Source organism: Asterias amurensis, chromosome 6 (assembly GCF_032118995.1).
Source record: "Asterias amurensis chromosome 6, ASM3211899v1".
Lineage (NCBI taxonomy): Eukaryota > Metazoa > Echinodermata > Asteroidea > Forcipulatida > Asteriidae > Asterias > Asterias amurensis.
In genome coordinates, this window is record NC_092653.1 from 4389257 (window position 1) to 4413346 (window position 24090).

Here is a 24090-nt window from a genome sequence, read left to right on the forward strand (position 1 = left end):
CCAATAACAATATTCTTAATACAAAGGGAAGTATCAACCGCCAGACATATGTTTCTTCATTGGGCCCGGCAGACACCTCCCCAACCCCGGGGTTAAACTTCGAAGGAACGACCTAAAACCAAGTTGAAATTACCAATAACAATATTCTTAAACCAAGGGGGTAGGGGTGTCTGGCATGCCCAATGCACAATTTTTTTGTCTGGCGTGTTATGATACTTGTATTAAGAATAGTGTAAATTGGTCATTTCAACTTGGTTTGAAGTGGTTTCTCTGATGTTAACCCGGGGAGGGAAGGTGTCTGCCGGGCCCAATGCAGCAAAACTTTCGTCTGGTGATTGGTGCTGGTATTAAGAATATTGTTATTGGTCATTTCAACTTGGTTTCAGGTGGTTCCTCTGATGCGTAAAACCCGGGGGAGTGGGGTTGTCTGCCGGGCCCAATGCAGCACAATTTTTGTCTGGCAGTTGATAATGGTATTAAGAATATTGTTATTGGTCATTTCAACTTAATTTCACTTGATTCCTTTGATGTTTAATCCAGGGGAGGGGAGTTGTCTGCCGGGCCCAATGCAGCAAAACTTTCGTCTGGCAGTTGATACTTGTATTAAGAATGTTGTTATTGGTCAATTCAACTTAATTTCAGATGGTTCCTTTGATGTTTAACCCGGGGGAGGGGAGGTGTCTGCCGGGCCCAATGCAGCAAAACTTTCGTCTGGTGATTAATACTTGTATTAAGAATATTGTTATTGGTCATTTCAACTTGGTTTCAGGTGGTTCCTTTGATGTTTAACCCGGGGAGGGTATAGGTGTCTGTCGGGCTGCGCCCAATGCAGCAAAACATTGTCTGGCGGCTGATACTGTCTTCTGTTAATTGTGCATTAGGACTATTGGTAATTTCAACTTGGTTTTAGGTTGTTCCTCCGATGTTTTACCCCGGGGGTAGGGGTGTCTGTCAGGCCCAGTGCAGCCAAATTATGTATCAATGGCCACAACTTAAATAGCATACAATTTTCAGCCACACAGCTGGTGTCGTTATTAAATTAGGGCTCTTGACGCGCGGTCGTTTGGGCGCGGAGCGCCAAAAGGGGGAGATTTTAGCATATTTTAAGAGGCTGTATCTCGGAAACGATATGGAGTATGGATTTAATTTTTGGTTTGTGTTCATTTTAGCCATAGTGGAACAATTAGACAAAGTTTCATGTAAATCTGAGGTAATTTGACAACTGGTTAATTTCAACCCATAGGTTTGTACACTAAATATTTGGGGGAGGGGGTGTCTGGCAGGCCTAATGCAGCAGAAAATTTGTCTGGCAGTTGATATTTTTTACTAAGCATGATGTTAATGACCATTTCCACTTGATTTCATGTGGTACCTAGAATGTTTGATTCAGCCCATTATTTTGCCTCTTTGTTGGGGGTCCACGTGCTACACACAGCGGGGGGTCCCCAGCAGACATCCATATCTGACTATGTCAGGTTATCCACTAAATGTTCCTGTACTCAAATATTGGTACCTCGTTCCTTTAACCAAAGTGCTCTGGGCTGCCGCTCTATTTCTTAAGAGTCAGATATGAAGGCCTTTCCGAAACTTAAGCTTGGGCTCGGAATTGGGCTGCGATGTGTCTGGAAAAAAATGTTGTTTGGGTAGTTTGTTTCCTAGAACTACTGAGGTGAAATCCCAGCCTTAGCCTGGGGCGGGGGGACCAAGGCAAGAGGGGCTTCATTGTGATGGGTCTTTTGTCCCATTTATTTATTTATGGCGCCATCATTAATCATTACCTATCATATGCCCTTTCTTGTGGATATGCCCACATGAATGTCGATAATATACTCCCAGCAGACTGTGTAAATTATGGGATTTTAACTTATTGAATTATGTTTAAAGGCAATGGACACTATTGGTAATTAATCAAAATAACTATTAGTATGAAGCCTTACTTGGTAACAAGTAATGGAGAGCTGTTGATAGTATAAAGCATTATGACAAATGACTCCCTCTGAAGTAAGGTAGTTTCAATAAAGAAGTCATTTCCGATTCTGAGACCTTTGAGAGTTTGAGGTCTCGAAATCAAACATCTGAAAGCACACAACTTCGTGTCACAGGGTTTGTTTTCTTTCATTATTATCTCGCAACTTCGATGACCAATTGAGCTCAAATGTTCACAGGTTTGTTTTTTGATGCATATGTTGAGATACACCAAGTGAGAAGACTGGTCTTTGACAATTACCAATAGTGTCCAGGGTCTTTAACTTTGGAAAAACATTCAGGGGTTAATTGGAGAACCTTATCACCAACAGTCCAGTCAAAGTACTTTTGCTCAAAAGTTTAACCAAGGGGAGGGGCTAAAAAAGTTGAACCAATATATCTTGGTGTGACATCTGTCAGACTGGTGGCTTACATGATTATGAAGGGTTTGATTGATCATAAATCCTTGCAAACTTATCGCCTTTTTGTGGACACTGGAGATGTGCTCTCCTGATTGAACCCTTTTTTTTATTGAGTCATAAAAGTCACTCCAGAGAGAACCACTAACCCCTCCATTTGGGACTTTAGACTTGGATTCAATCAAAATGGGCTTGATAAACACTTGACTTTCAAGAGGTTTATCCCAAGAAACGAGGAGGCTTGACACCTGCTTTTTTTAAAATTAGGCCACGTCTGTCATTAGGCCAAAAAAAAAAACAAGTTGATCTTCAATGCCCACATCCTCTTTGGGCCCGCATCCTTCTTTTTTTCCTTTTTTTTTTTAAACCATCTTTTCAAAAGGACTGGCCTAGGAGCTTTTCCTGAATCTAATGTAATGCTCTCTAAAGCGAACTTGTGTAACCGTCTGTTTCATAAAACAGTGCATACCTACCAGGTTCTCTGAACAGTGTTAACACACCTGTCCTCATGCAACAAATAGGTATAAAAACAGTTTGCGATGGGTTGGAACTGAAGGATTGGTAGCCTGTTTGATTTGAAATACTAAGCGGCCATCTTGGAAAGAATAATAATAATAATAATAAATAAAAAGGCCTTCCTCCTCTTTTTTGAAAAATCCAGACGGATAACTGGTATTTTGGGTGGGGTTTTTTTTTTGCCTTAGGGGTTGAAGTATAAGATGTGCTTTCCACAGCCCCCGTCATAGATGTAGTTGTAGCTGGCAATTTGGATATGGCCTAGCTAGTACATTCATGATACTTGAGGACCTGCTGAGACAAAGTGGTCCTCTCAACAAAAAAATGGCTCAGACTCAGTTTTTGAAAGTTTTACTTTTCGGTCAGGGACTTATAAAAAGGCAGATGGGTGCTTATATAGAAGCTTTGTTTAGTTTCCAAAATAAAATTAAATTTGCCTGGGGTGGGGAGGACTAATTGATGTGCTTTTTATCCTGACTGACAGGAAGTTAAAGGGTTTTGACCTCTCGTCACGGGGGTAGAAATACCTCCATGCTCTCGTAGATCCAGTTTTTGGCCATGGCACGAATCCCTACTCACTGTGGTGGATAAAGAAGTTTGTTTATGTAATTTACCTGTAGAAGTATCAGCTTCATTAGTCGTCAAGATTTTGAGATTAAAGCGTGAAAATCACTGAACAATGTTTTCAGAAGTTGCGTAAATCTGACGTACGTGCTAAAATAATTTTTGTCTTAGTGAGACAACATTTATTTTCCGGAAAATGTTGTACTCATTTATCAAAAATTAGAGCACCCCAGCAAGTAATGTTTTAATTTTCTACCATCAATATCTTTAAACTTAAGTTTAATCTAAATCTTTGGACGTTTGTGTTTTGTGTGTCCTACAAAAAGGACCCTTTAAAGCCATTGGACACTTTCGGTAAACAGTATTGTGTAAGTCCCACACTTCATGTATCACATCTTGTATATAAAATAACAAACCTGTGAAAATTTAGGCTCAATCGGTCATCGGAGTCGGGAGAAAATAACGGGAAAACCCACTCTTGTTTCCGCGCATTTCGCCGTGTCATGACATGTTTTTAAAATAAATCCGAAATTCTCGCTTACGAGAATTTGTATTGTTTTACTGTTTTCTCAAAAAGTAAAGCATTTCATGGACTAATATTTCAAGAGAATTCTTTCACCATTACCTTCTGTAAACCCTGTAAAATATTTGTAAATCTGTGAACTTTTTTGGTTTTTTTCTGTACCGAAAGGGTCCAATGGCTTTAAGTGACTAAAGGTTGGAAACTATGCAAAATATGAAGATATGAACACTGAGACGTCTTCATGACCATCTTCTTCTTGTTTTCCCTCCTTATATAGATTCAAGATGAGGACAACCCAGCTTTTGAACCACTCTTTGATGCTTTCTCTGGAATTCAGTTTCATGGTATGTTGTATCTCATTCTTTACTTCTCTGATTTATTCATTAGGCCTAGTCAATTAAAGACACTGGACACTATATTGGTAATTATCAAAGACAAGTCTTCTCAGCATATGTACAAAATAAAAAACCTGTGAAAATTAAAGCTCGGAATTGCGAGATAACTATGAAAGAAGAAAAAACCTTGTCACACTAAGTTGTGTGGGTATATATGGTTGATTTCGAGACCTCAAATTTTAAATCTGAGGTCTCAAAATCAAATTCGTGGAAAATTACTTCTTTCTCAAAAGCTATGTCAGTTTAGAGGGAGCCGTTTCTACGAATGTTTTATACCAACAACCTCTCCCCATTACTTGTTAACAATTAAGGTTTTATGCAGTCATTATTTTGAGTAGTTACCAATAGTGTCCACTGCCTTTCAGTTGTGAGGGAAACAAAAAATGGGTGAGCAAGTTTCCCATTTACAATAACATGATTATTTATATTGAGCTTTTTTCTACATTTATTCGGTTTGCGGTAAGGTCATATAAAACAAAATTACCAGTCGATCGTCCTCGCCTGCATCCTTTTATTTTTTAAACTATTTTTTGTTTTTGTTTTTTTTGTTAAACACGCGTAACCATCTGTTCCATAAGACAATAATAGTGGATGCCTACCAGCAAATCTTTTTAGTGTAATCTGACCCTGTTGTTCCGAAAAGTTTGTGGTGGGTTCAAACTTAAGAAATGGTGGCCTGTTTGATTTGAAATACAAAGCAGTCATCTTGAAAAAAACAAAAACAAGTGTCATCATGCACACTTACCTAATAATACAGGATCTATCAGTATTCCATGCATACTAGAAAAACACAGGTTCACAGATCTCTCGATCGTCCTCGCCTGCATCCTTTTTTGGTGCTGCATCCTTGTTTTAAACTATTTTTTGTCTTTTGATTTTCGTTAAACATGTGTAACCATCTGTTCCATAAGACAATAATAGTGGATGCCTACCAGCAAATCTTTTTAGTGTAATCCGACCCTGTTGTACCGAAAAAAAATAAGTTTGCCGTGGTTTCAAACTGAAGAAATGGTGGCCTGCTTGATTTGAAATACTAAGCAGTCATCTTGAAAAAAAGTACAAAACGTGTCATCATGCACACTTACCTAACAATACAGGATCTATCAATATTCCATGCATACTAGAAAAACACAGGTTCGTAACCATGGAAATGGAAATAGAAACCTGAACACCCCAGGCCTGGATGCTTCGTTTTTGAAAGGGCAAGGGCATCAAAGGCACTTTCTCCTTGATAAAGGGCATCTTATGAAGAAATTGTAAATTTCTACTGGATCATTCCGTGGGCACTACGGCAGGGGGAGGCAATTGCCTTTCTGTGCGTCAGTAAAGAATCAGGCCTACACCCCCAGCCCCCTGCCAGTCTAAACACTCCAACTTTTCAGCTAATTAGCAAAGGTTTGTTCTAATTTATTCATTTGAATAAAAGTGCCAGAGAAAAGTGCAACAAAAACTCTGCAAAGTTTAGGGTACCTGGTCATTTCCTCAGTTCATTGAAAGAAAAGAACTGTGTGATACTAAAAGAGTCAAGCCAGGGAATAAGGGAAAACCCTACACAATTTTATCAAACCTTAAAGACACTGGACACTATTGGTAAATGTCAAAGACCAGTCTTCTCACTTGGTGTATCTCAGTAAAATAACAAACCTGTGAAAATTTGAGCTAGATTGGTCGTCGGAGTTGCAAGATAACTATGAAAGAAAAAACACCCTTGTCACGCGAAGTTGTGTGCTTTCAGATGGTTGATTTTGAGACCTCAAATTCTAAGCTTGAGGTTTTTAAATCAAATTCGTGGAAAATTACTTCTTTCTCGAAAACCATGTCACTTCAGAGGGAGCCGTTTCTCCCAATGTTTTATGCTATCAACCTCCCCCATTACTTGTTACCAAGTAAGGTTTTATGCTGATAATTATTTTGAGTAATTACCAATAGTGTCCACTGCTTTTAAACCTAACTCTGACCTTCATGAGTTTCCAAGTTTAATCTCTCAGTTTTAATGGCCTTGGTGTCTACCACTCCTTGAGATGTAGGGTCGAAATGTTATGCCATTCAAAAATGGTTGCAATATTGCTTTTCCAAAATCAATTACACTATCACAGCTACCTGGGGAGTATATACAAACTGTGCATGCTGAGTAAGTAGAGCAGCAAGCTATCAATGACAAGAACGATGTCTAGCCCATCAGATTTACCTAAGCTATTATTACTCCCTCCTGGGCTTAAAGGCAGTGGACACTTGGTAATTGCTTGAAATAATTGTTAGCATATAAAACCTTACATGATAATGAACTATGAAGAGCTGTTGATAGTATAAACATTGTGAGAAACAGCTCCCTCTGAAGTAACCTAGTTTTTGAGAAAGAAGTAATTTTCCACTTGAATATTTGAGTTTGTATTTGAGACCTCGGAATTAGATTTTGAGGTCCTAATATTAAGCATTTGAAAGCACACAACTTCGTGGGATAAGGATGTTTTTTATCTTGCAACTTCGACGACCAATTGAGTTCAAATTATCACAGGTTTGTTATTGTATGCACATGTTGAGACACACCAAGTGAGAAGACTGGTCTTTGACAATTACCAAAAGTACCCAGTGTCTTTAAAGGCGATATTGAGGCATGAATGAAGGCTATGCCTTTTTGAGGTATGGCGGACACAATGCTACAGCACTATAAAGTTGTGGTAAATTTGTGCGTATTGACCACTAGGAATAGAACGTGTGTTTTTCTGTAAGGTGCGCATTTTAGCCGACTCGGCGATTACACGTAAACCTAATTACCACAAACATGGTGAGCGTGGCATCAGTCGCAGCGTGTGACGTGTGCGTATCAAGTCCGCCATACCTCAAAAAGGCTTATTGCCTTCATGACCCCGGTCATTGCCATAGGATGTCGTGGCCGAGCAGATACGAGCACCAAACTCAACCTCTGGTGTTTCTGTTTCAGCAGAGTGTGGGATTGAATTCCGGTCGTGACACTTGTGTCCCTGAGCAAGACACTTTATTATAATTGCTTCTCTCCACCCAGGGGTAAATTAGTACCTGTAAGGGCAGAGATGGTTCTTGTGGTTGGTTTAGCTTAGTGCACTGCACCAGGGAGCCGAGATGGTTTAAGGCTTTGAAGTGTGGTCAAGAAAATATATCAGTTTTTATTGTGAATGAAAAGCTTTCGGAGCGCCACGGCAGCTCGGGCTGTATACTCGGAGGTGAGAAAGATTAAAGGGATGTTTATTGGCCCTATGACCAGGGGGACTGATGTAAAGCACATTGATACGGTTTATTGTGAAATGCGCTATATAAGAATTTGTTATAAATTTGTTATACCTGTCCAGTAAAGCAATAACAGTTATTTCACAATAAACCATATCAATGCGCTGTACTTTAGTCCCCTGGTGATTGGGCCAATTATAATATCCCTTTAATCTCTCTCAGCTCCCTATAGGGAGTATACAGCCCCTAGCTGCCGTGGCGCTGCCGAGGCGCTCCGAAGGCTTTTTTTATTCACAGTATCAACTACTACTCAGGCAGGTACCCATTTATACCCCTGGGTGATGAGAAGCAATTATAGTAAAGTATCTTGCTCAAGGAAAACAAGTGTCATGACTGGGATTCGAACCCACACTCCGGTGACGTAGCATCAGAACTTGAATTCGATGCTCTTAACTATTAGACGCTCTACAAAAGAAGAGTGTCGGGATAAGGGATAGAGCCAAAGTAGTGTCGCAGCCATTTCTTAAGGTCTGTTTTGTTTTTGGTTTTTTTGTGGCGGGGGGGGGGGGGGTTGGGGAATAGGAGAGTGCATGTCAACTACAAGACCATGAGGAGGACTTGAAACTGTGCATGATATTGAAAGGGTTGCGGTAATACCATTTAATGATAATCTCTGATTTAAGCCATTATACACTTTCGGTACAGAAGCGAACAAAAAAGTTCACAGATTTACAAATAACTTACAGGGTTTACAGAAGGTAATGGTGAAAGACTTCTCTTGAAATATTTATCCATGAAATACTGAACTTTTATGAGAAAACATTAAAATAGTATCAATTCTCGATAGCAAGAATTATGGATTTATTTGAAACACATGTCATGACACGGCGAAACGCGCGCAACAAGGGTGGGTTTTCCCGTTATTTTCTCTCGACTCCGAAGTGACCGATTGAGCCTAAATTCTCACAGGTTTGTTATTTGATATAGAAGTTGTGGTACACAAAGTGTGGGATATGGACAATACGGTTTACCAAAAGTGTATAATATTTTTAAGTGGTGGTGGTTCTGAGTGTTCTTTGAAGAATCTCCTCGAATCATTTACAGATTGCAACAACGCCTGTGTAATTATTTAAATGTTGCAAGAAACTACAACAAATTTTCCCCTAAAATACAACAAGGCTGTATTGTCTTGTGTATTTATCAAATTTTGCCAGAAGCTACGAAGAATTTGGCCATAAAATGCGGTATGTTTATAGCCTTGTACTTTTTTGAACAATGTTTCCCTAGAATGCAAAAAGTCCTTGTGAACTTATCAAGTTTGATATGATATTACATTATTTTACATTAAAACTTATTGGTTTATTTCATAATATAAAAAAAACATAAGACGGAATGTGCCATATGGCAATTTAAAGGTTGAATTACACTGGTACAATAAATATATATTGTTAAAAAGTAGCTTAAACTCTAAAATCAATTTTTGCCTGCATATTCTACAAATTTTTCCCTAAAATTCCAAAAGGCTGTATAGTGTTCTGCACTATTCAAATTTTGCCTGAAAATGCAACAAATTAGCTCTCAAATATATAAGGCTATATTTTTAAGAAAATGCAACAGATTTGCACTAAAAGGCAAAAATGCTGAAGCCTTGTGCCAGAAACTTCGAAAAATTTTGCCATGAAATGCTGCAATTTATGGCCTTTTGTGCTTTTGAATGTTGTTTCCTTAGAATGCAGAAAGGCCTTGTAAACTTATCAAATTTTATAGTATATTACATTGACTTTTATTAAACTAATTGGTTTATCTTATTAAAAAACAACAATAAACCAAATGTACAATTGATAGGTTGAAACATTCTTAAAAAGTAGCCTAAAACTTTTACAAATTTGCTGTAAATTCAACAAGGCCTGTGTACTTATCAAATTTTCCCCCTGAAAATACAACAAATTATTCTGAAATGAGAGCACCGTCACAAAGCACCCTCACTGAGATGATTGGTTCGGTTCAATTCAATTCAATTCAATTCAATTCAATTCAAGGTATTTTATTCAAATATTTGTAGCCAAAGGCTCAATCACAATTGAATTTACAAGATTGGACTGTACATGTAGCTGTTCTTTGTGCGTGAAAATGTGGGAGCCAGTGTAGTGTTTCGCGGTATGCAAGGGGTCCAATATCATTTTTTCTCTGAGGTCAATTAGTATCGTGCCTGGAAGATTTTGATCTCTCTAAAACATTGATTCTATACATGTCTTTGTTCTCCAATAGGTGACCATGTAGACCTCGCCACTCCCCTGATCTTTGGGGACATGTTTCCCAGCGATTTGTCATCGTTCTACCGTTACAGCGGATCCTTAACCACCCCTACCTGCAACGAAGTGGTCGTATGGAATGTTTTCACCAACCCTATTTTAATCTCACAAGCACAAGTAAGTACCATTAATGTTCCTGAACAATAGACCGATCCATTACGCCCCGCCTCCTTACTAGTTGACCAATCACAGCCGCGAAACCCGATCACCATTAGTGCAAAAATCACCAAATGGTTCAAATTGTAATCCGATTTCGCGGTTGTGATTGGTCAATGATAATTGGGCCTGGCTCAATGGATTGGTGTATTTTTTAAAGGCAGTGGACACTATTACTCAAAATATTTTCACCATCAAACCTCACTTGGTAACGAGTAATGGGGAGCTGTTGATGGTATAAAACACTGTGAGAAACGGCTCCCTCTGAAGTGACATAGTTTTTGAGAAAGAAGTTATTTTCCAAGAATTTGATTTTGAGGTCTCGAAATCAAGCATCTGAAAGCACACAACTTCGTGTGACGAGGGTGTTTTTTACTTTCATTATTATCTCGCAACTCTGATGACCAATCAAGCTCAAATGTTCACAAGTTTGTTATTTTATGCATATGTTGAGATACACCAAGTGAGAAGACTGGTCTTTGACAAATTACCAATAGTGTCCAATGTCTTTAAAAGACATGTTTACAGTTTTTCAACAGAAGTTTATACTACTATCATCACAGACTTTAAAGTAAGACACAGCGATTGCCGTGGTGCCCTGTGCCTTTGTAGACCTGCCAACATCTGTATCTCAGAAATAGGGACAAATTTGGACTGGGTTTTTTTGTCACACGAAGTGCAAATCGCAACTTGGAGGGGTCCAACTTTGCGTCACCTGCGATTTTTAGGGTCTTCAAAACTCAGAAACCGGGACTGTCCTGGGTATATCAGGACAGTTTGCAGGTCTGCTTTTGCTGTGTCGCCCTGTAAAGTTCCTGTACAAATTTACATTTTTCCTTATAGAGGTGCCCCCAGGCCCGGGTGCCCCTTACCAGAGGAAAATTGCCCCCTTTAAAAAGCAATGTTCAAGGCCTGCTATCCATCAGGGCTAAATAACAACAAAAATGTTTTGTTCTTACACCAACCGCAACCCCCCCCCCCCCTCGCACCCTCCAGGACCAATTTGTTTACTTGAGTTGCAAAATAAACAAAATTATAGAAAGGGTTAGTTTGAATATGGTATGCTATGACGTTTTAGTCGTTGTTCAAGATCGCAAGTTAACAGAGATCTTGAGGTCATGAAAAGTTCAGTTCAATGAGCACCTGTTATATGATTGATTTTTTCTGGGTAAGCGGTCTGGTGCACGGGACATTCCAATCTTACTTGGTGCAATCCAATAGGTGTACTATTGTCTAGTACGTATTTGGTCCCAGTCCAGTCTGTGATTGAGATTAGTGGTCTAATCATCGCGGTACCCGCTACTAAAGTAGAGGATTTGAACTCCCTCTAGCCACTGGACAATCTCAGTGGTCTAGTTGGTAAGACGCTGCTCTAGAATCGCAAAGGTCAAGGGTTCGAATCCCACCCGAGTAATATGCCTGTGATTTTGTTTTCACTGAATTGGGGGAAAGTTCTGATTATTCAGTGCAATTGATGTAAGGGTAAAACCAGAAACCCAAAATTGTTGTTCCAGTAGTAATTCAATATCTTTAAATAAATGTGCCATACCCGCTGCTTATAGGATTCCAACTGCCTCGAGCCACTGGCCAATCTCAGCAGTCTAGTTGGTAAGACACTGCTCTAGAATCGCAATGGTCAAGGGTTCAAATCCCATTCGAGTAATATGCCTGTGATTTTGTTTTCACTGAATTTTGTCTTCTTGCAACTCGAATGACCAATTGAGTCAAAATGTTCATAGAGTTGTTATTTTATGCATACATGTTGGGATACAGCTCCTGGCTATTTATCCTCTTGCCTGTCTCTCCATCGGCCTGGCCGCTCAAGTCTACACTCAGCATCCGACACTACTCGCCTCATGGAACCTAACTCAATCAAGCTTCGTAAGTCGGCCTCAAGTCGCACATTCTCACATTTTGCTCCACTCACCTGGAATGCACTGTCCACCTCAATCAGGAAATCCGACTCTCTTCGAACATTTAAGAAGTGTATCAAACATTCTCTATACCCATCTAATGCGCTGCGCTCTTGACGTAGTGGCGCTATATAAATGCCCTATATGTATGTATGTTTGAATGTATGTATGTATACACCAAGTGGAAATACTGGTCTTTGACAATAGGCCTTTCCCATGAAATATGCTAATTAGATTCGCGCATGCGCGCAAACACCACTGGTTGGCAAAACAAAGTGAGTGAACGTACACGATCGAACAAACACACGCAGTACCCGGCTGCCGCACACAACTTTGTATTGATTGAACTCCACAACTATTAGTTAAATTCATCACTTGAGGGGGCTGTTTTTTGTTTATTTCTTTCAAGTTGTTCACACGTTCACATTATAGTATGCCAGTGAGTTGCTGTGTGGTGGGCTGTGCGAATCGGAAGTTGAAGGGCAATTGTTTGTCCTTTTTCCGATTTCCCAAAACAAGTCGTCACAAAAAAAGAGCGTGGAGGCGAGCAGTGGGTAGAGGTTGGAAGTGGGAATCGACGGGCAATGATCGTATTTGCGGGGAGCATTTTGTCGGAGGTTTGGCCAAGTGATTTCCAAGAGGATGAGAACTATCGACCGACATTGAAATTAAATGTCAAGGTTCTCAGCGATTACCATGGGTACCCAACAATCTGATCGTTGTCAACGTCTGGCGAGCCGTCAACAAACAATTGTAAGTAACATTGATTGTCTTTAGTTTTTGCTTGAAAAAAGTCAGTTGACATTATATTATCGTTGGGCACCTACATGTAAGATACAAATTTATTTGCTAATGTTTCAATTATAGTTAACACAACTGAACTACACAAATGAGTGTTTACATAAATCCTCTTCAAAATAATCAAAGTTATACTACTACTGACAAAAACTACCTAGTCAAAATTTTCTTTGTTTCACCCTTTAAATTAGGATGAAGTTTATTGTCATTACTTGTGTCCTGCCTGTGATTAGCTCTTTACAAAAGAGTATTTATAAAACTTGAAATGCTTCTTAAATCTTGGGGCTTTGATTTCTGATTGTTTTTGTTTGTGCTGTAGAGAAGATCATAGAACTTTGATCCATTCCTGATTTGGTAAAAATAACCCAAAAGCTCTAATGTGGGAAACTTTACTTATTGATATTTTACTTCCACCAGTATGCGCTAATCCGGGAAATCAGATGCTTGAACCGGAGTGTGATATAAAAAGCTATAGCCTACTACTAGCAGTTTTTATATTGCACTCTGCATATTGTCAGTGTCAATGCGTCAAGCTCCACAAACGGTCAGTGCAAAAATGACATTCTGAACTCGTTGGATATGGGATGCGAAGCGCTATATTTTTTCTGTATGTCTAAGGCCGGTTTATACTTGGTGCAACTGCGCACACGCACCCATAGCAGCAAGCTTGCCAGGGTGAGCTGGCTGATTCAAATCCAATATCAGTTGGGACCATGCAATCAAATAAATGTTATGAAGTCAAGTGATTATCATGTATCGATCGACTCAAGAGCAGGTTCCTGAGATAGCTCAACTACATGTAGCCTTTGTCACCGTACACCATAATAAGTTGAATAATTCAAACGTTTATCTGTTATTTTAAACATTTCTAATTACCAGGATGAAGAATTTGAGAAGAAAAGGAAGAGAGAAGAGGAGGAACAGGCTGCTATGGAGTTCATCACTGAATGAATCAGTGCATATGCATAGCTGTGTCGCAACTCAACTGTGTTGGATATGGGGCGCAGAAGCGCTTTATTTTTCTGTATTCCACTCGCTTGTGTGATAACTTTTATTGTTGTCTAAATTGATAATATATTGGTAACATTTATTGAGCTAAGCAGGAGTGTAAATGAACTGTGAAACAGTAAATAAACTAATTTATTGCAATTAAATTGTTGTCTAAATTGACAATATATTGGTAACATTTATGGACCTGAGCAGGAGTGTAAATAAACTGTGAAACGGTGAGTAAACTAATTTATTGCAATTAAATTGTTGTCTAAATTGATAATATTGATAACATTTATGGACCCGAGCAGGAGTGTAAATAAACTGTGAAACGGTGAATAAACTAATTTATTGCAAGAGACAAAGAGGAACAAATTGCGTTGTGCTGTGATTGTTGGCTGTATGAAGTAACTTGTAAAACCTCACATCAGTTGTAGTTCAGCTGCTAAACAAATTGTGCACTTTAATTACACATTTCATTCTTTAACCCAAAGTGCACAATCCCCCCCCATTTGGTCCTTTAGCAATTACATTATGGGAAACTTTACAATCTATTCTACATGGTCACTTAATCCTCAGCATTTGTGGATCAAGTGAACACTTGTCCCAGGAGTTCAGGTAGAATTATTTGTCTGATGTACACATCCCCTGCATTTTCCACCATGGCCTTGCAAAACTTGGAATCCAGTTCAATTCTTTCAACAAATAAGTCTTTTAAAGTAAACACAACAAAGTCACAATACTGAGATTTGGACAAGAATATCTGGGTTTGAACTTGATAATAATAAGGGTGACTTCTGTTAAGCATTAATTGACCTTCATCTTGTAAAAATACAGCCTCATTACTAACTTTCTTTTCTCTTATTGTGTATGGACATTTAATTTCCAAAAGGCCTTCACCACACAGCAATCGCAATAAACCTTGCCATCTGGGGATGCCCCAAGATATGGAAAGTTGGGGTGCACTATTAGACCACAAGTGGTTACTTTTAACCCATGATGGTGTTGCTTCTGCTGCCAAAGATACTTGGATCTTGCTGTTGCCTCGTGGGATTGCTTGTGATTTTGTTTTCACTGAATTTTGTCTTCTTGCAACTCAAATGACCAATTGAGTCAAAATGTTCATAGAGTTGTTATTTTATGCATACATGTTGGGCTACACCAAGTGGGAATACTGGTCTTTGACAATTTGCTAGAGGTGTCCAGTGCCTTTAAGGTAGGAAGGTCAAGGAGTATACTTCCACTGAAGTCACATTCATGGTTTGAATTCCCTGCCCCCACAGAAAAAGAAATAAATATATATCAATATGGTGTGTTCTATATACAAGTACATGATTAGCGGAAACTTTTTTTTGTTATTGATTAATTAATTTTTTATTTATTATCAATTTTTGTTGTTCCAAGAGAACACTTGTTTGTCTTTAGTGCCAATAAAACATCTGTCATCTGATATGTCTGTTTCTGAATAAAGGTGTCGGAAAATATTTTAATAATAATAATCAACATAAATGTAGCACCTCATACAAATGTCCCAAAGCGCTTTACAAAAGAAATAAGCAATCAATCAATTATGCATTTTAAGAGTAGATTTGAAATGTTCTCTTTTGGTAATAATAATCAACATAAATGTAGCACCTCATACAAATGTCCCGAAGCACTTTACAAAATAAATAAGCAATCAATCAATTTTGCATTTTAAGAATAGATTTGAAATGTTCTCTTTTGGAGCAGTTTTTGATGAAGTTTGGCAATTTGTTTGGTGAAAAATGTGAGAACAAGTGGTTGGCATAGGAAAAACGAGTGATGTATAGGGTGATTTAAGAAGTAGACTTGGTTTCAAGTCTATGATCATGGCTTTTCAGTCGTTCGGCTGATAGCCGCAGAGGTAGCCGCTACAAACAGCGCCCTCTTGTGACCAACTTCGTCATTTAGCCTCACGTGATAGCTAATAATGTGGGGGCGTTTTTCGTGGCTGAGATGCAGAAGAATAACCGCAATCTGAGACTTGAATTAAGTCTAGTTAAGAAGAAGAGCAGGAGCAGAGGGTACAACGGGGTTGGTTTGGATGAAGGAGTTCTTTGAGGCTAATCGAGGCAACGGCGTTGCCTCCTTGAAGTATCCGGCCTGCGTTCCCAAAAGTTCCTTCCTATTGACGATGTTTACAAAAGACCCACAGAGCATGGACTTCCTACAGGCGCGATTTGTACACAGCTCAAAGGAAGAAAACCTAAAATCTTATATTTTATGGAGATTGCACTGTCCAATTCTTATCAACTTTTGATATGATGATAGGGGGGCACATCTCAAAACTAGTCCAGCTGTTACTTTCATAACTCTTGGATTTATGTTGAAGTAATGGCACAAAAAAAAGTTAACTTAGTTTCAGACAATCGTTTGCAACAAATCTTGCCCCCTGTAGTTGTGAATGGTTCAAGATTGTTTCTTCAACAAACAACATTTAAAGGAGCTCACTCAATCAACTGATCGAATTAAACACGGGCAGTTGAACAGCCACAACATAGATGGGAGAACCACAAATCGAAACACTGTTGTCACATCAATTTCAATGTAATTTAGCGGAAAAACGGATTGTTGATTTTCTATCATTCTTATTGTTTAATACTCATTGATGGTTAGCATACGGTTATTAAGTTTTTGACTCCCATAATTGGCCGACCGTGTTAGTTCGCAAAGTAAAAGGAAAACCGTGCAATTTCGAGACAAATTTGTATGGATCATTGTATTCTACTTTTAAAACATCTTTCTAACCATATGCATTTCATAACAAATGGTTACAAACGCTTTTCAAAGACCAACTCGTCCGATCCAAGGCAACGTGTTCCTTTAATGCCTGCGGAACTATCATGTATGGCTATGTCCCCCACTAGACCATGGGTCCCTTCTAGGCTTGGACAACATGTGTATGTTTAAGGTATTTATAAATGGGAATCAAAGTGTGTTGAATCGGTTTTCAATCAGTGGTTTAATTAAACCTGCCGGGCCTGGTTCTTGATAATTTACCTCGACTTTGTCTCGGTAAAATTATCAAGAACCAGGCCTCGTTGGGATTAAACCACTAGTTGAAAACCTCTTCACCACACAGTGATTCCCTTATTTATCAACAACAATAGAATTCTACTGAGCCAGTAGAAGTTGCTTTGCGTCCTTGCCCTTTTAAAAACGAAGCATGCTTGTTAAGTTGAGGATTCCGAATTAAACGAATCTGTGTAGCAAAAAGAGGCATTACACAAAAGGATCCCTGGACCCCACCCATTTTTTTGTCCAAGACTTAAACGAATCCATTTAGCAAAGGGGGCATTTTAAGTGTCCACAACATCAAAGGTACCGTGAATCCGATCCCTTTGGCCATCTACACTCTTGTAATAGTCTGTGGCTTATCCCCAGTTGTTACATCAGTGCATGCAATGAGAGAGTTCTTGTATATTTGGTTTGCGCTAACACCATGTGTATATCTACTTGCCAGGTAGAGTTTGTTCTTAGAACTGTCTTGTTTTATTCCACTGCCGCGAAGTAGATTCCACTGCCGTGGAGCATATGGGGTGTCGTGGCCGAGCGGTTAAGAGCACCGAATTCAAGCTCTGCTGATTCTGTTCAGCAGTGTGTGGGTTCGAATCCCGGTCGTGACACTTGTGTCCCTGAGCAAGACACTTAACTATTATTGCTTCTCTCCACCCAGGGGTAAATGGGGACCTGTGAGGGCAGAGATGGTTATTGTGATTGATTTAGCCGAGTAGCGCATTTGTTGCACGAGGCTGTATACTCCCCACCAGGGAGCTGAGATGGTTTAAGGAGTGAATTAAGGCCCAGTGACCAGGGGTAATAGTGTGAAGCGCTTTGAGACACCCATTCGGGAGTGAAAAAGCGCTATATAAACTCAAATATTATTAGATAATCGGGGGTCCGGGAGACTTCTCAGTTCTGAAAAGAACTGTCCTGCTTTTAACTATTACCAGGGCGGATGGTATAGAAAATAGACTAGGACTACTACTTTAGCTTATAGGATCGTGATTCACTGTACTGCCGCGGAGTCAGTTCTTAAAATTTGTCTCAACGTTTCCTTACATCATTGAATACAATGAGAGAGTTCTTCTTTTTAGAGGGAATGAAATGTGCACCCACCAGAGCATGTCCAGACTATGTCCATGTTTGGAGGGGTGGGGGGGGGGGTTGAATAAAATGATGAGCTTGGGCATAGCTTGTTATTGTATATGTCTGTGTCTACTTGCACAATGCTAATTACATGGTGGAGTGAGCCTGGTGATCAAGTGAGTGGAAGGTTTTTATGATGTTCAATTATCTGGTGTCTTTATTTTGGTTTTTACCCATACACCGATGTGTGTTAGCACTGCAATTCCAGAGTCCTGTGATATTTGTTCACAAGACTCGAGGGGAAAGTACATGAGTATGCAGTACTAACACACATCGGTGTATGGGTAAAAACCAAAATTAATATTCTTTATCCCTGATGCAAATTTAACATCTATTATATATCAGTGCGGTACCCACTGCCAAAACATAGGATTCGAACTGCCTCTAGCTACAGGGCAACCTTGGTAGTCTAGTTGGTAAGACACTGCTCTAGAATTGCAAGGGTCGTGGGTTCGAATCCCACCCGAGTAATATGCTTGTGATATATTTTCACAGGACTCGGGAAAGTACTGAGTATACAGTGCTAACACACATCGGTGTATGGGTAAAAACCAAAATTAATATTCCTGTGATATTTCACAGCACTCGGGGAAGTACTGAGTATACAGTGCTACCACACATTGGTGTATGGGTAAATAAAAATAATATATTCTTTATCCCGATGCAAATTTAACATCTATTAAAATTAATTCTTATCCCCAATGTAAATTCAACATCTTTATAGGCTTTGGTTTGACAGGCTTCTTAGAGTTCATCTCTCAGCACCTTCACATGCCTGGAATTTCATCTTTGAAAGGGCAATTGGCTGACTTTAGTTTGCAAAGGGCATGGCAATTGGACAATCTTAAAGTCAATAGGAAACTTTTAGAGGGATACCAAGGCCAAATACCAGGGGCAACAATGGTCTCTGTGGACTGAATGTAGTTCTAGGCCTGCTTCAGATGATGTTTTGAACGAGCCAAACTTATCATCACTTTGATGAAAAGACAACAGCCTAGAACTTCACAGACACAACAAAGGCAACTGCTGCCATGCTTTTTTGTTATAGTCTGGAGGACCACCATGTATTATGCCTGTTTCCTTTTCCTTTTTGCAATCTTTCAACAGGAAATGTCCTTGTGCTGGGTTATCTCTCCCTATTGCTTGCTTTTGCGATTCAAGTGTCTTTTATTTTCCTGTATTTTTATAAACATGTATGTTTTTTGTTGGAGGGGTCTGGGAGGGCACATCGCTTTGATGAAAGTTTTTAAAACTTTTGCCTTACCCTGGACGGCCCCTGCCAACAAAAAATTATGTCCGAAGATTTAAATATAATAAAAAATAAAATAAAATACTATATAAAAAACTCTCTATAATGTTTCAGTGCATTATAATTACATGTATTGGTTGTTTGATTTGGTGTATCTCGTCATGCATTCAAAATAATGCACACAAGTACATAGAACTTATTTTCACTCTATTTTTGTTCAGTAAATTTTCAAAACTATCGTCATTATTTAACTCACTCTGCTAGGCTATATATATCTTTGAAACTGACACTGAAGCCCATTTCATACTTCTTTGGAATGCTAAAGAAATGTGGACATCACAGGGCTGTTTTCGTTGAACTGATGCACATTCGTTGCAAATTCGATGCAAATTTTTGACGTCAAATTCTAGTATTGCATTCGCATTCGCAGAAACTATGAACCAGGCTTTACTCTGTTAAAAGCCATTATACACTTTCGGTACCAAAGAAAAAAAAAAGTTCACAGATTAACAAATAATTTACAGGGTTTACAGAAGGTATTGGTGAAAGTCTTCTCTTGAAATATTATTCCATGAAATGCTTTACTTTTTGAGAAAACATTAAAACAATTATCAATTCTCGATAGCGAGAATTACGGATTTATTTTAAACACATGTCATGACACGGCGAAACGCGCGGAAACAAGAGTGGGTTTTCTCGTTAATTTCTCCCGACTCCGATGACCGATTGAGCCTAAATTTTCACAGGTTTGTTATTTTATAAATAAGTTGTGACACACGAAGTGTGGGACTTTGACAATACTGTTTACCAAAAGTGTATAATGGCTTTAAAAACAAAAACAATTATTCAACTTGAAATGTTTGAACTCTTTGATTCAAGGTCAGTTCTGCGATGCTCATATTTGGGGGGTTATTAGCAACCCTCTTCGACACCATAGGCCCCAAGTATATTTATATAGAACGCTTTCTATTCCAATAAAAAATCAGTCCTTATGATATTACTACCCCTTGAACTGTATGTTGGTAGCCATTAGCGTTGTTGCTCTGGCTTTGCATAACTGAAACCACTTTAACTTGGCAAACCATATGAAGGAATTAATTGTAGAGCATTTGTAGTTATTTGATGTTTTACATTTTTACTACGACAAACCACACCCCTTCTGATTGATGCATTGCACATAGCGTCATCGACCGCTATATTTGATGATAAGCGTTGGAAAAGTGCAGGCGTGTACGCTGTGCGCACCACTCTCGGCCAATGATAGGCCTTTCACGTTTCACATTTCGTTAAAGATGGTGGTCAATGACGTCATCTGCAATCCATTTAATTCCAACCATCCAAAAGTTTTCAATCTAAGTAGAAGTAAATTTACTGCTTTATAGATTATGTATTTTTTTTAAATAAATGGTTGACTTTTCTGTAAAGACTCTCTAACCTTTCTTTCCTTCCTGTCCCTTGTCATCTTTTTCAGATGGACATGTTCCGCAGCTTGAACCAGAATGGACTGGGAGACGCTGTGAACGAGACGTACGTGGATACATTCCGCCCAGTCCAGCCCCTGAACGGGCGAACAGTCTACTTGAACGACCTAGATGCACCACCCAGCGGCTCAGGTAGCTTCATCTCCCCCTTGACGCTAGGTTCTGTAGTCACCTTTGTATTAGCGACAGTACTATTGAAGTAGGAAAAGTGAAATCTAGGCCATTGCTTAAGGGTTGTATTAACTCTTGCAATCTGTTTGTTTGTCCCTTTTTTCAGATATTTTTTAACATAAAACATGACACTCGCAGGGCCCAATTTCTTGACTCTGCTTATCGCTGAATTCTGTGCTTACAATCACCATTCTTCGCTTACATGCAAACCTGAATTTATGCAATTAGCTGTGTAAGTGTAGAATGCCTATTAACCTCGAGTACGCACACACACAAGCCAAAATTCACCACTAACCCGTGAAAAAAATGCTTGCCGTGGGCACAGAATTCCCTGCTTCCTTAAGCGGTGATTCTTTGCTTGCGGTAAGCAGATCCATGACATTTGGCCCTGCAGTGGAAACTTCTGAAAGTACTTAACATTTGTTTGTTTTTTTAATTAAAAGATTAAAAGGATTTGAAACTTTGCACGATACAGTAAGGTTTGCGGTTACCACCATGTAATGTTAACCTTAAATTTAGTTGGGGTAGTTCTGACCAATGTTTTCTTTTTAGATCCACCCCAACTCAATTAGAGATTATCATAACATGGTTTTACCACAAACCTTACTGTATTACTTAATGCTCACTTTTATCCACCCCCCAAAAAGAGCTGATCCGTTAGGACTGTCCAAGAGTTCTGGACCATTCTGAGTATGATAGACACTCTTGACCAGATTCTCGTGAACAAAACTTTTTGTTTAAAAAAAAAAACATACTATTTTATAGTGGTTGTGGTTTATTCTTGCAGTGAGTTTGGAGTACTTGTATTTTTTTTATTTTTATATTTAATATACAGCCAACCCTGGAGACGGTGGTCAATAATCTCACAGTATGTACCGGTGAAAGAGGCACTTTACAATGCCAGTCTTTATTTGTAGATCTTTAGTTGTAAATCAAACCCTGTGTTGACAATTCTGCAAGGCAATAAAGTTGATATAATTTGTGGTGGCAGTTTAATATTTGAGGTCATTTGGTTCAAAATCCACTTATTTATCATTATTATCATTATTATGACACACGTATCATGGAATGACTTGCCCTCAGTACCACTTTTTAATTTCATACTTTGGTTTACCGGAGGGGCTTCTTTTAAAATTCTTCTGCTTTTTGCATATTCCATCCCTCTGTTCACTCCCATGTTACTGGGAAGGGTTCAAGCAGTTGCACTGCCTGCCGCATTTACAACACTTTCTGCCTGATAAAGACCGTATTGAATATAAAAAGTTGCCTTCTTGTAGGGCAAACTGTATGCGCGTTTAAACGCGTACATCAATGAAGCACACAGCATGCAGTATTCCCGGTTTGATTTCTGCGGCACATGCTCGCACACACACGCGCAGTAGCACCATCGTGTAGGGCAGATATTTGAACGGTGATGTCATATTCAATATGGTCTATTGAGAGTCAATAATACCGCCTTTTACCATTTTCCTAGAAGATGAGTTTCAATACATCTTGGGATGGTTTGACCTCACAGTTTTATGTGTTTTTTTTTGTACAGGCGGCACTTATTCCATTGTAACCTTTGTTTAAAAAATTCTTTGATCCATCTGATCAACATTGCTGCACGTTGTTATTAAATTGTTATGGTACAGACAGCAGTGGGTGTCTTGTTTTCCAGCACGGCAATCAAATTGACATTGACCAAAAAGAAGAGCAATGCCTCCAATCACCACATTTTGCCTTCTGAGAGCATTCCCCCCCCCCCCCCCCCATCATCAGAAACCTGGATTTATTGACTTGAGATCCGTTATTGCAATGGGTTGCCATTAAACCAAAGGTGCACCCATGATTTGAGACAGACACCTGTAACAAGTAGGCCTAAAGGTTGCCATTAAAAAAATCACACCCATGATTTGAGTGGTCTCACCTTCCAGCTTTAGGAGCCGGGGTCGATGCACTTTGTGGATTGGATTTACAGGCCCATCCCTGATTGTGCTGGTTTTCGCTGGATTCCTTCTCTGGGGTTTTCCTCTCAAATTCCGAACCCGTACCTTCCACCTTTAGGACCATGGTTCAAATCCCACTGGGGTTGCACTGTGTGGATTGGGTTTACAAGCCTTTCCTGATGGTGTGGGTTTTCCTTGGATTATTTCTCTGTGGTTTCCTCCCACATCTAAAATCTTACCTTCCACCTTTAGGACCATGGTTCGAATCCCACTGGGAATGCACTGTTTGGATTGGGTTTACAAGCCTTTTCTGATTGTGCTGGTTTTCCCACATCTAAAACTGAATCTTCCTTTCTTGTCTTCTCCATTTGGTTAGTGGCTAGTACGGTGTTTATGTTTGCTTTTCTGATAAATCCCAGACTTCGCAACAAAATAAATAAACAAAAACTGGACGACCTGTTCACAGGGTTAGGTCCTACAGCATCAATGTCAAACTTTGAGGCTTAATCAATGCACTCCTCCTTCATAACACTAAGCCACTTAGGTTAATCAGATAGCAATAGATAAACTAGAAAACGATGAGTCGACTAACTCAAGTACCATCAATATAGATCAATCAGCAATTTGCAGTCTTTTAATACATAAACAATAGTTTGAGTTAAAATCGGACCACTTTTGGACTCCTGACCTTATCCCCTTTAATGAGCCTCTGTGGACTTTACTCCAAGTAAAAATAACTTCAAAGCTTCACTGACTGAAAGAGACCATGGCCCAATTTCATAAAACATCGCTAAACACAGGTTACTATTGCTCAGCAGAATCAGGGTACCAGCCCAAATTACATTAGGTTTGCATTGTTGTGGCTGGTAACTGACTCAATTTTGCTTAGCAAATAAATTTGTCCCAAAAGTGTTCTCTACTTACCTTCATAATATTGGACCCATTTCTAAAGTTTGTTTACCTTTAAAATTATGACTGCGTGTAAACTGGATAGGTTTGAAATAAGAAGCCTCGGTTTCACAGAATCTGCATAATTTTTTTTTTTTTTAAATGTACAAATTTGGTTGAAGGCAACAGGAAGTAATCATGAAAATATGTAAGAATCGAGACATTGCGTGGTTATATTGGGTTTGCGGTAACACCATGTGTGTATCTACTTGCCAGGTAGATTCTGGTCTTTTGAGAACTTTATATTCTACTACGATTGGAATTCGGGAGACTTCTCAGTTCTGAGCAAAACTGTCCTGATCCTGCTTTTTAACGGGTCTTTCCTTTTGAAACTTGTCATGAGATAAACTCTAGTGGTAAACTTGATGGTACAACCGTGTATGTAACT

The 24090-nt window shown here is 39.1% G+C and overlaps 1 protein-coding gene across 2 annotated transcripts in view; it reads left to right on the forward strand.

The window, feature by feature from the left end:
• The window catches only part of LOC139937977 (carbonic anhydrase 2-like), a 63557-nt gene extending 39769 nt beyond the window's left edge, over positions 1-23788 (forward strand). The window contains exons 6-9 of one of the 2 annotated variants that reach the window (XM_071933294.1): positions 4265-4331; positions 9855-10015; positions 20646-20787; positions 21662-23788. In XM_071933294.1, the coding sequence (XP_071789395.1) occupies positions 4265-4331; positions 9855-10015; positions 20646-20787; positions 21662-21687 (396 nt within the window). In that variant the 3' untranslated portion in view covers positions 21688-23788. Of the gene's footprint in view, positions 1-4264; positions 4332-9854; positions 10016-20645 lie in introns of both variants that reach the window. The other variant, XM_071933293.1, reaches the window with a different exon arrangement.
• The last annotated feature ends 302 nt before the right edge of the window (positions 23789-24090 follow it).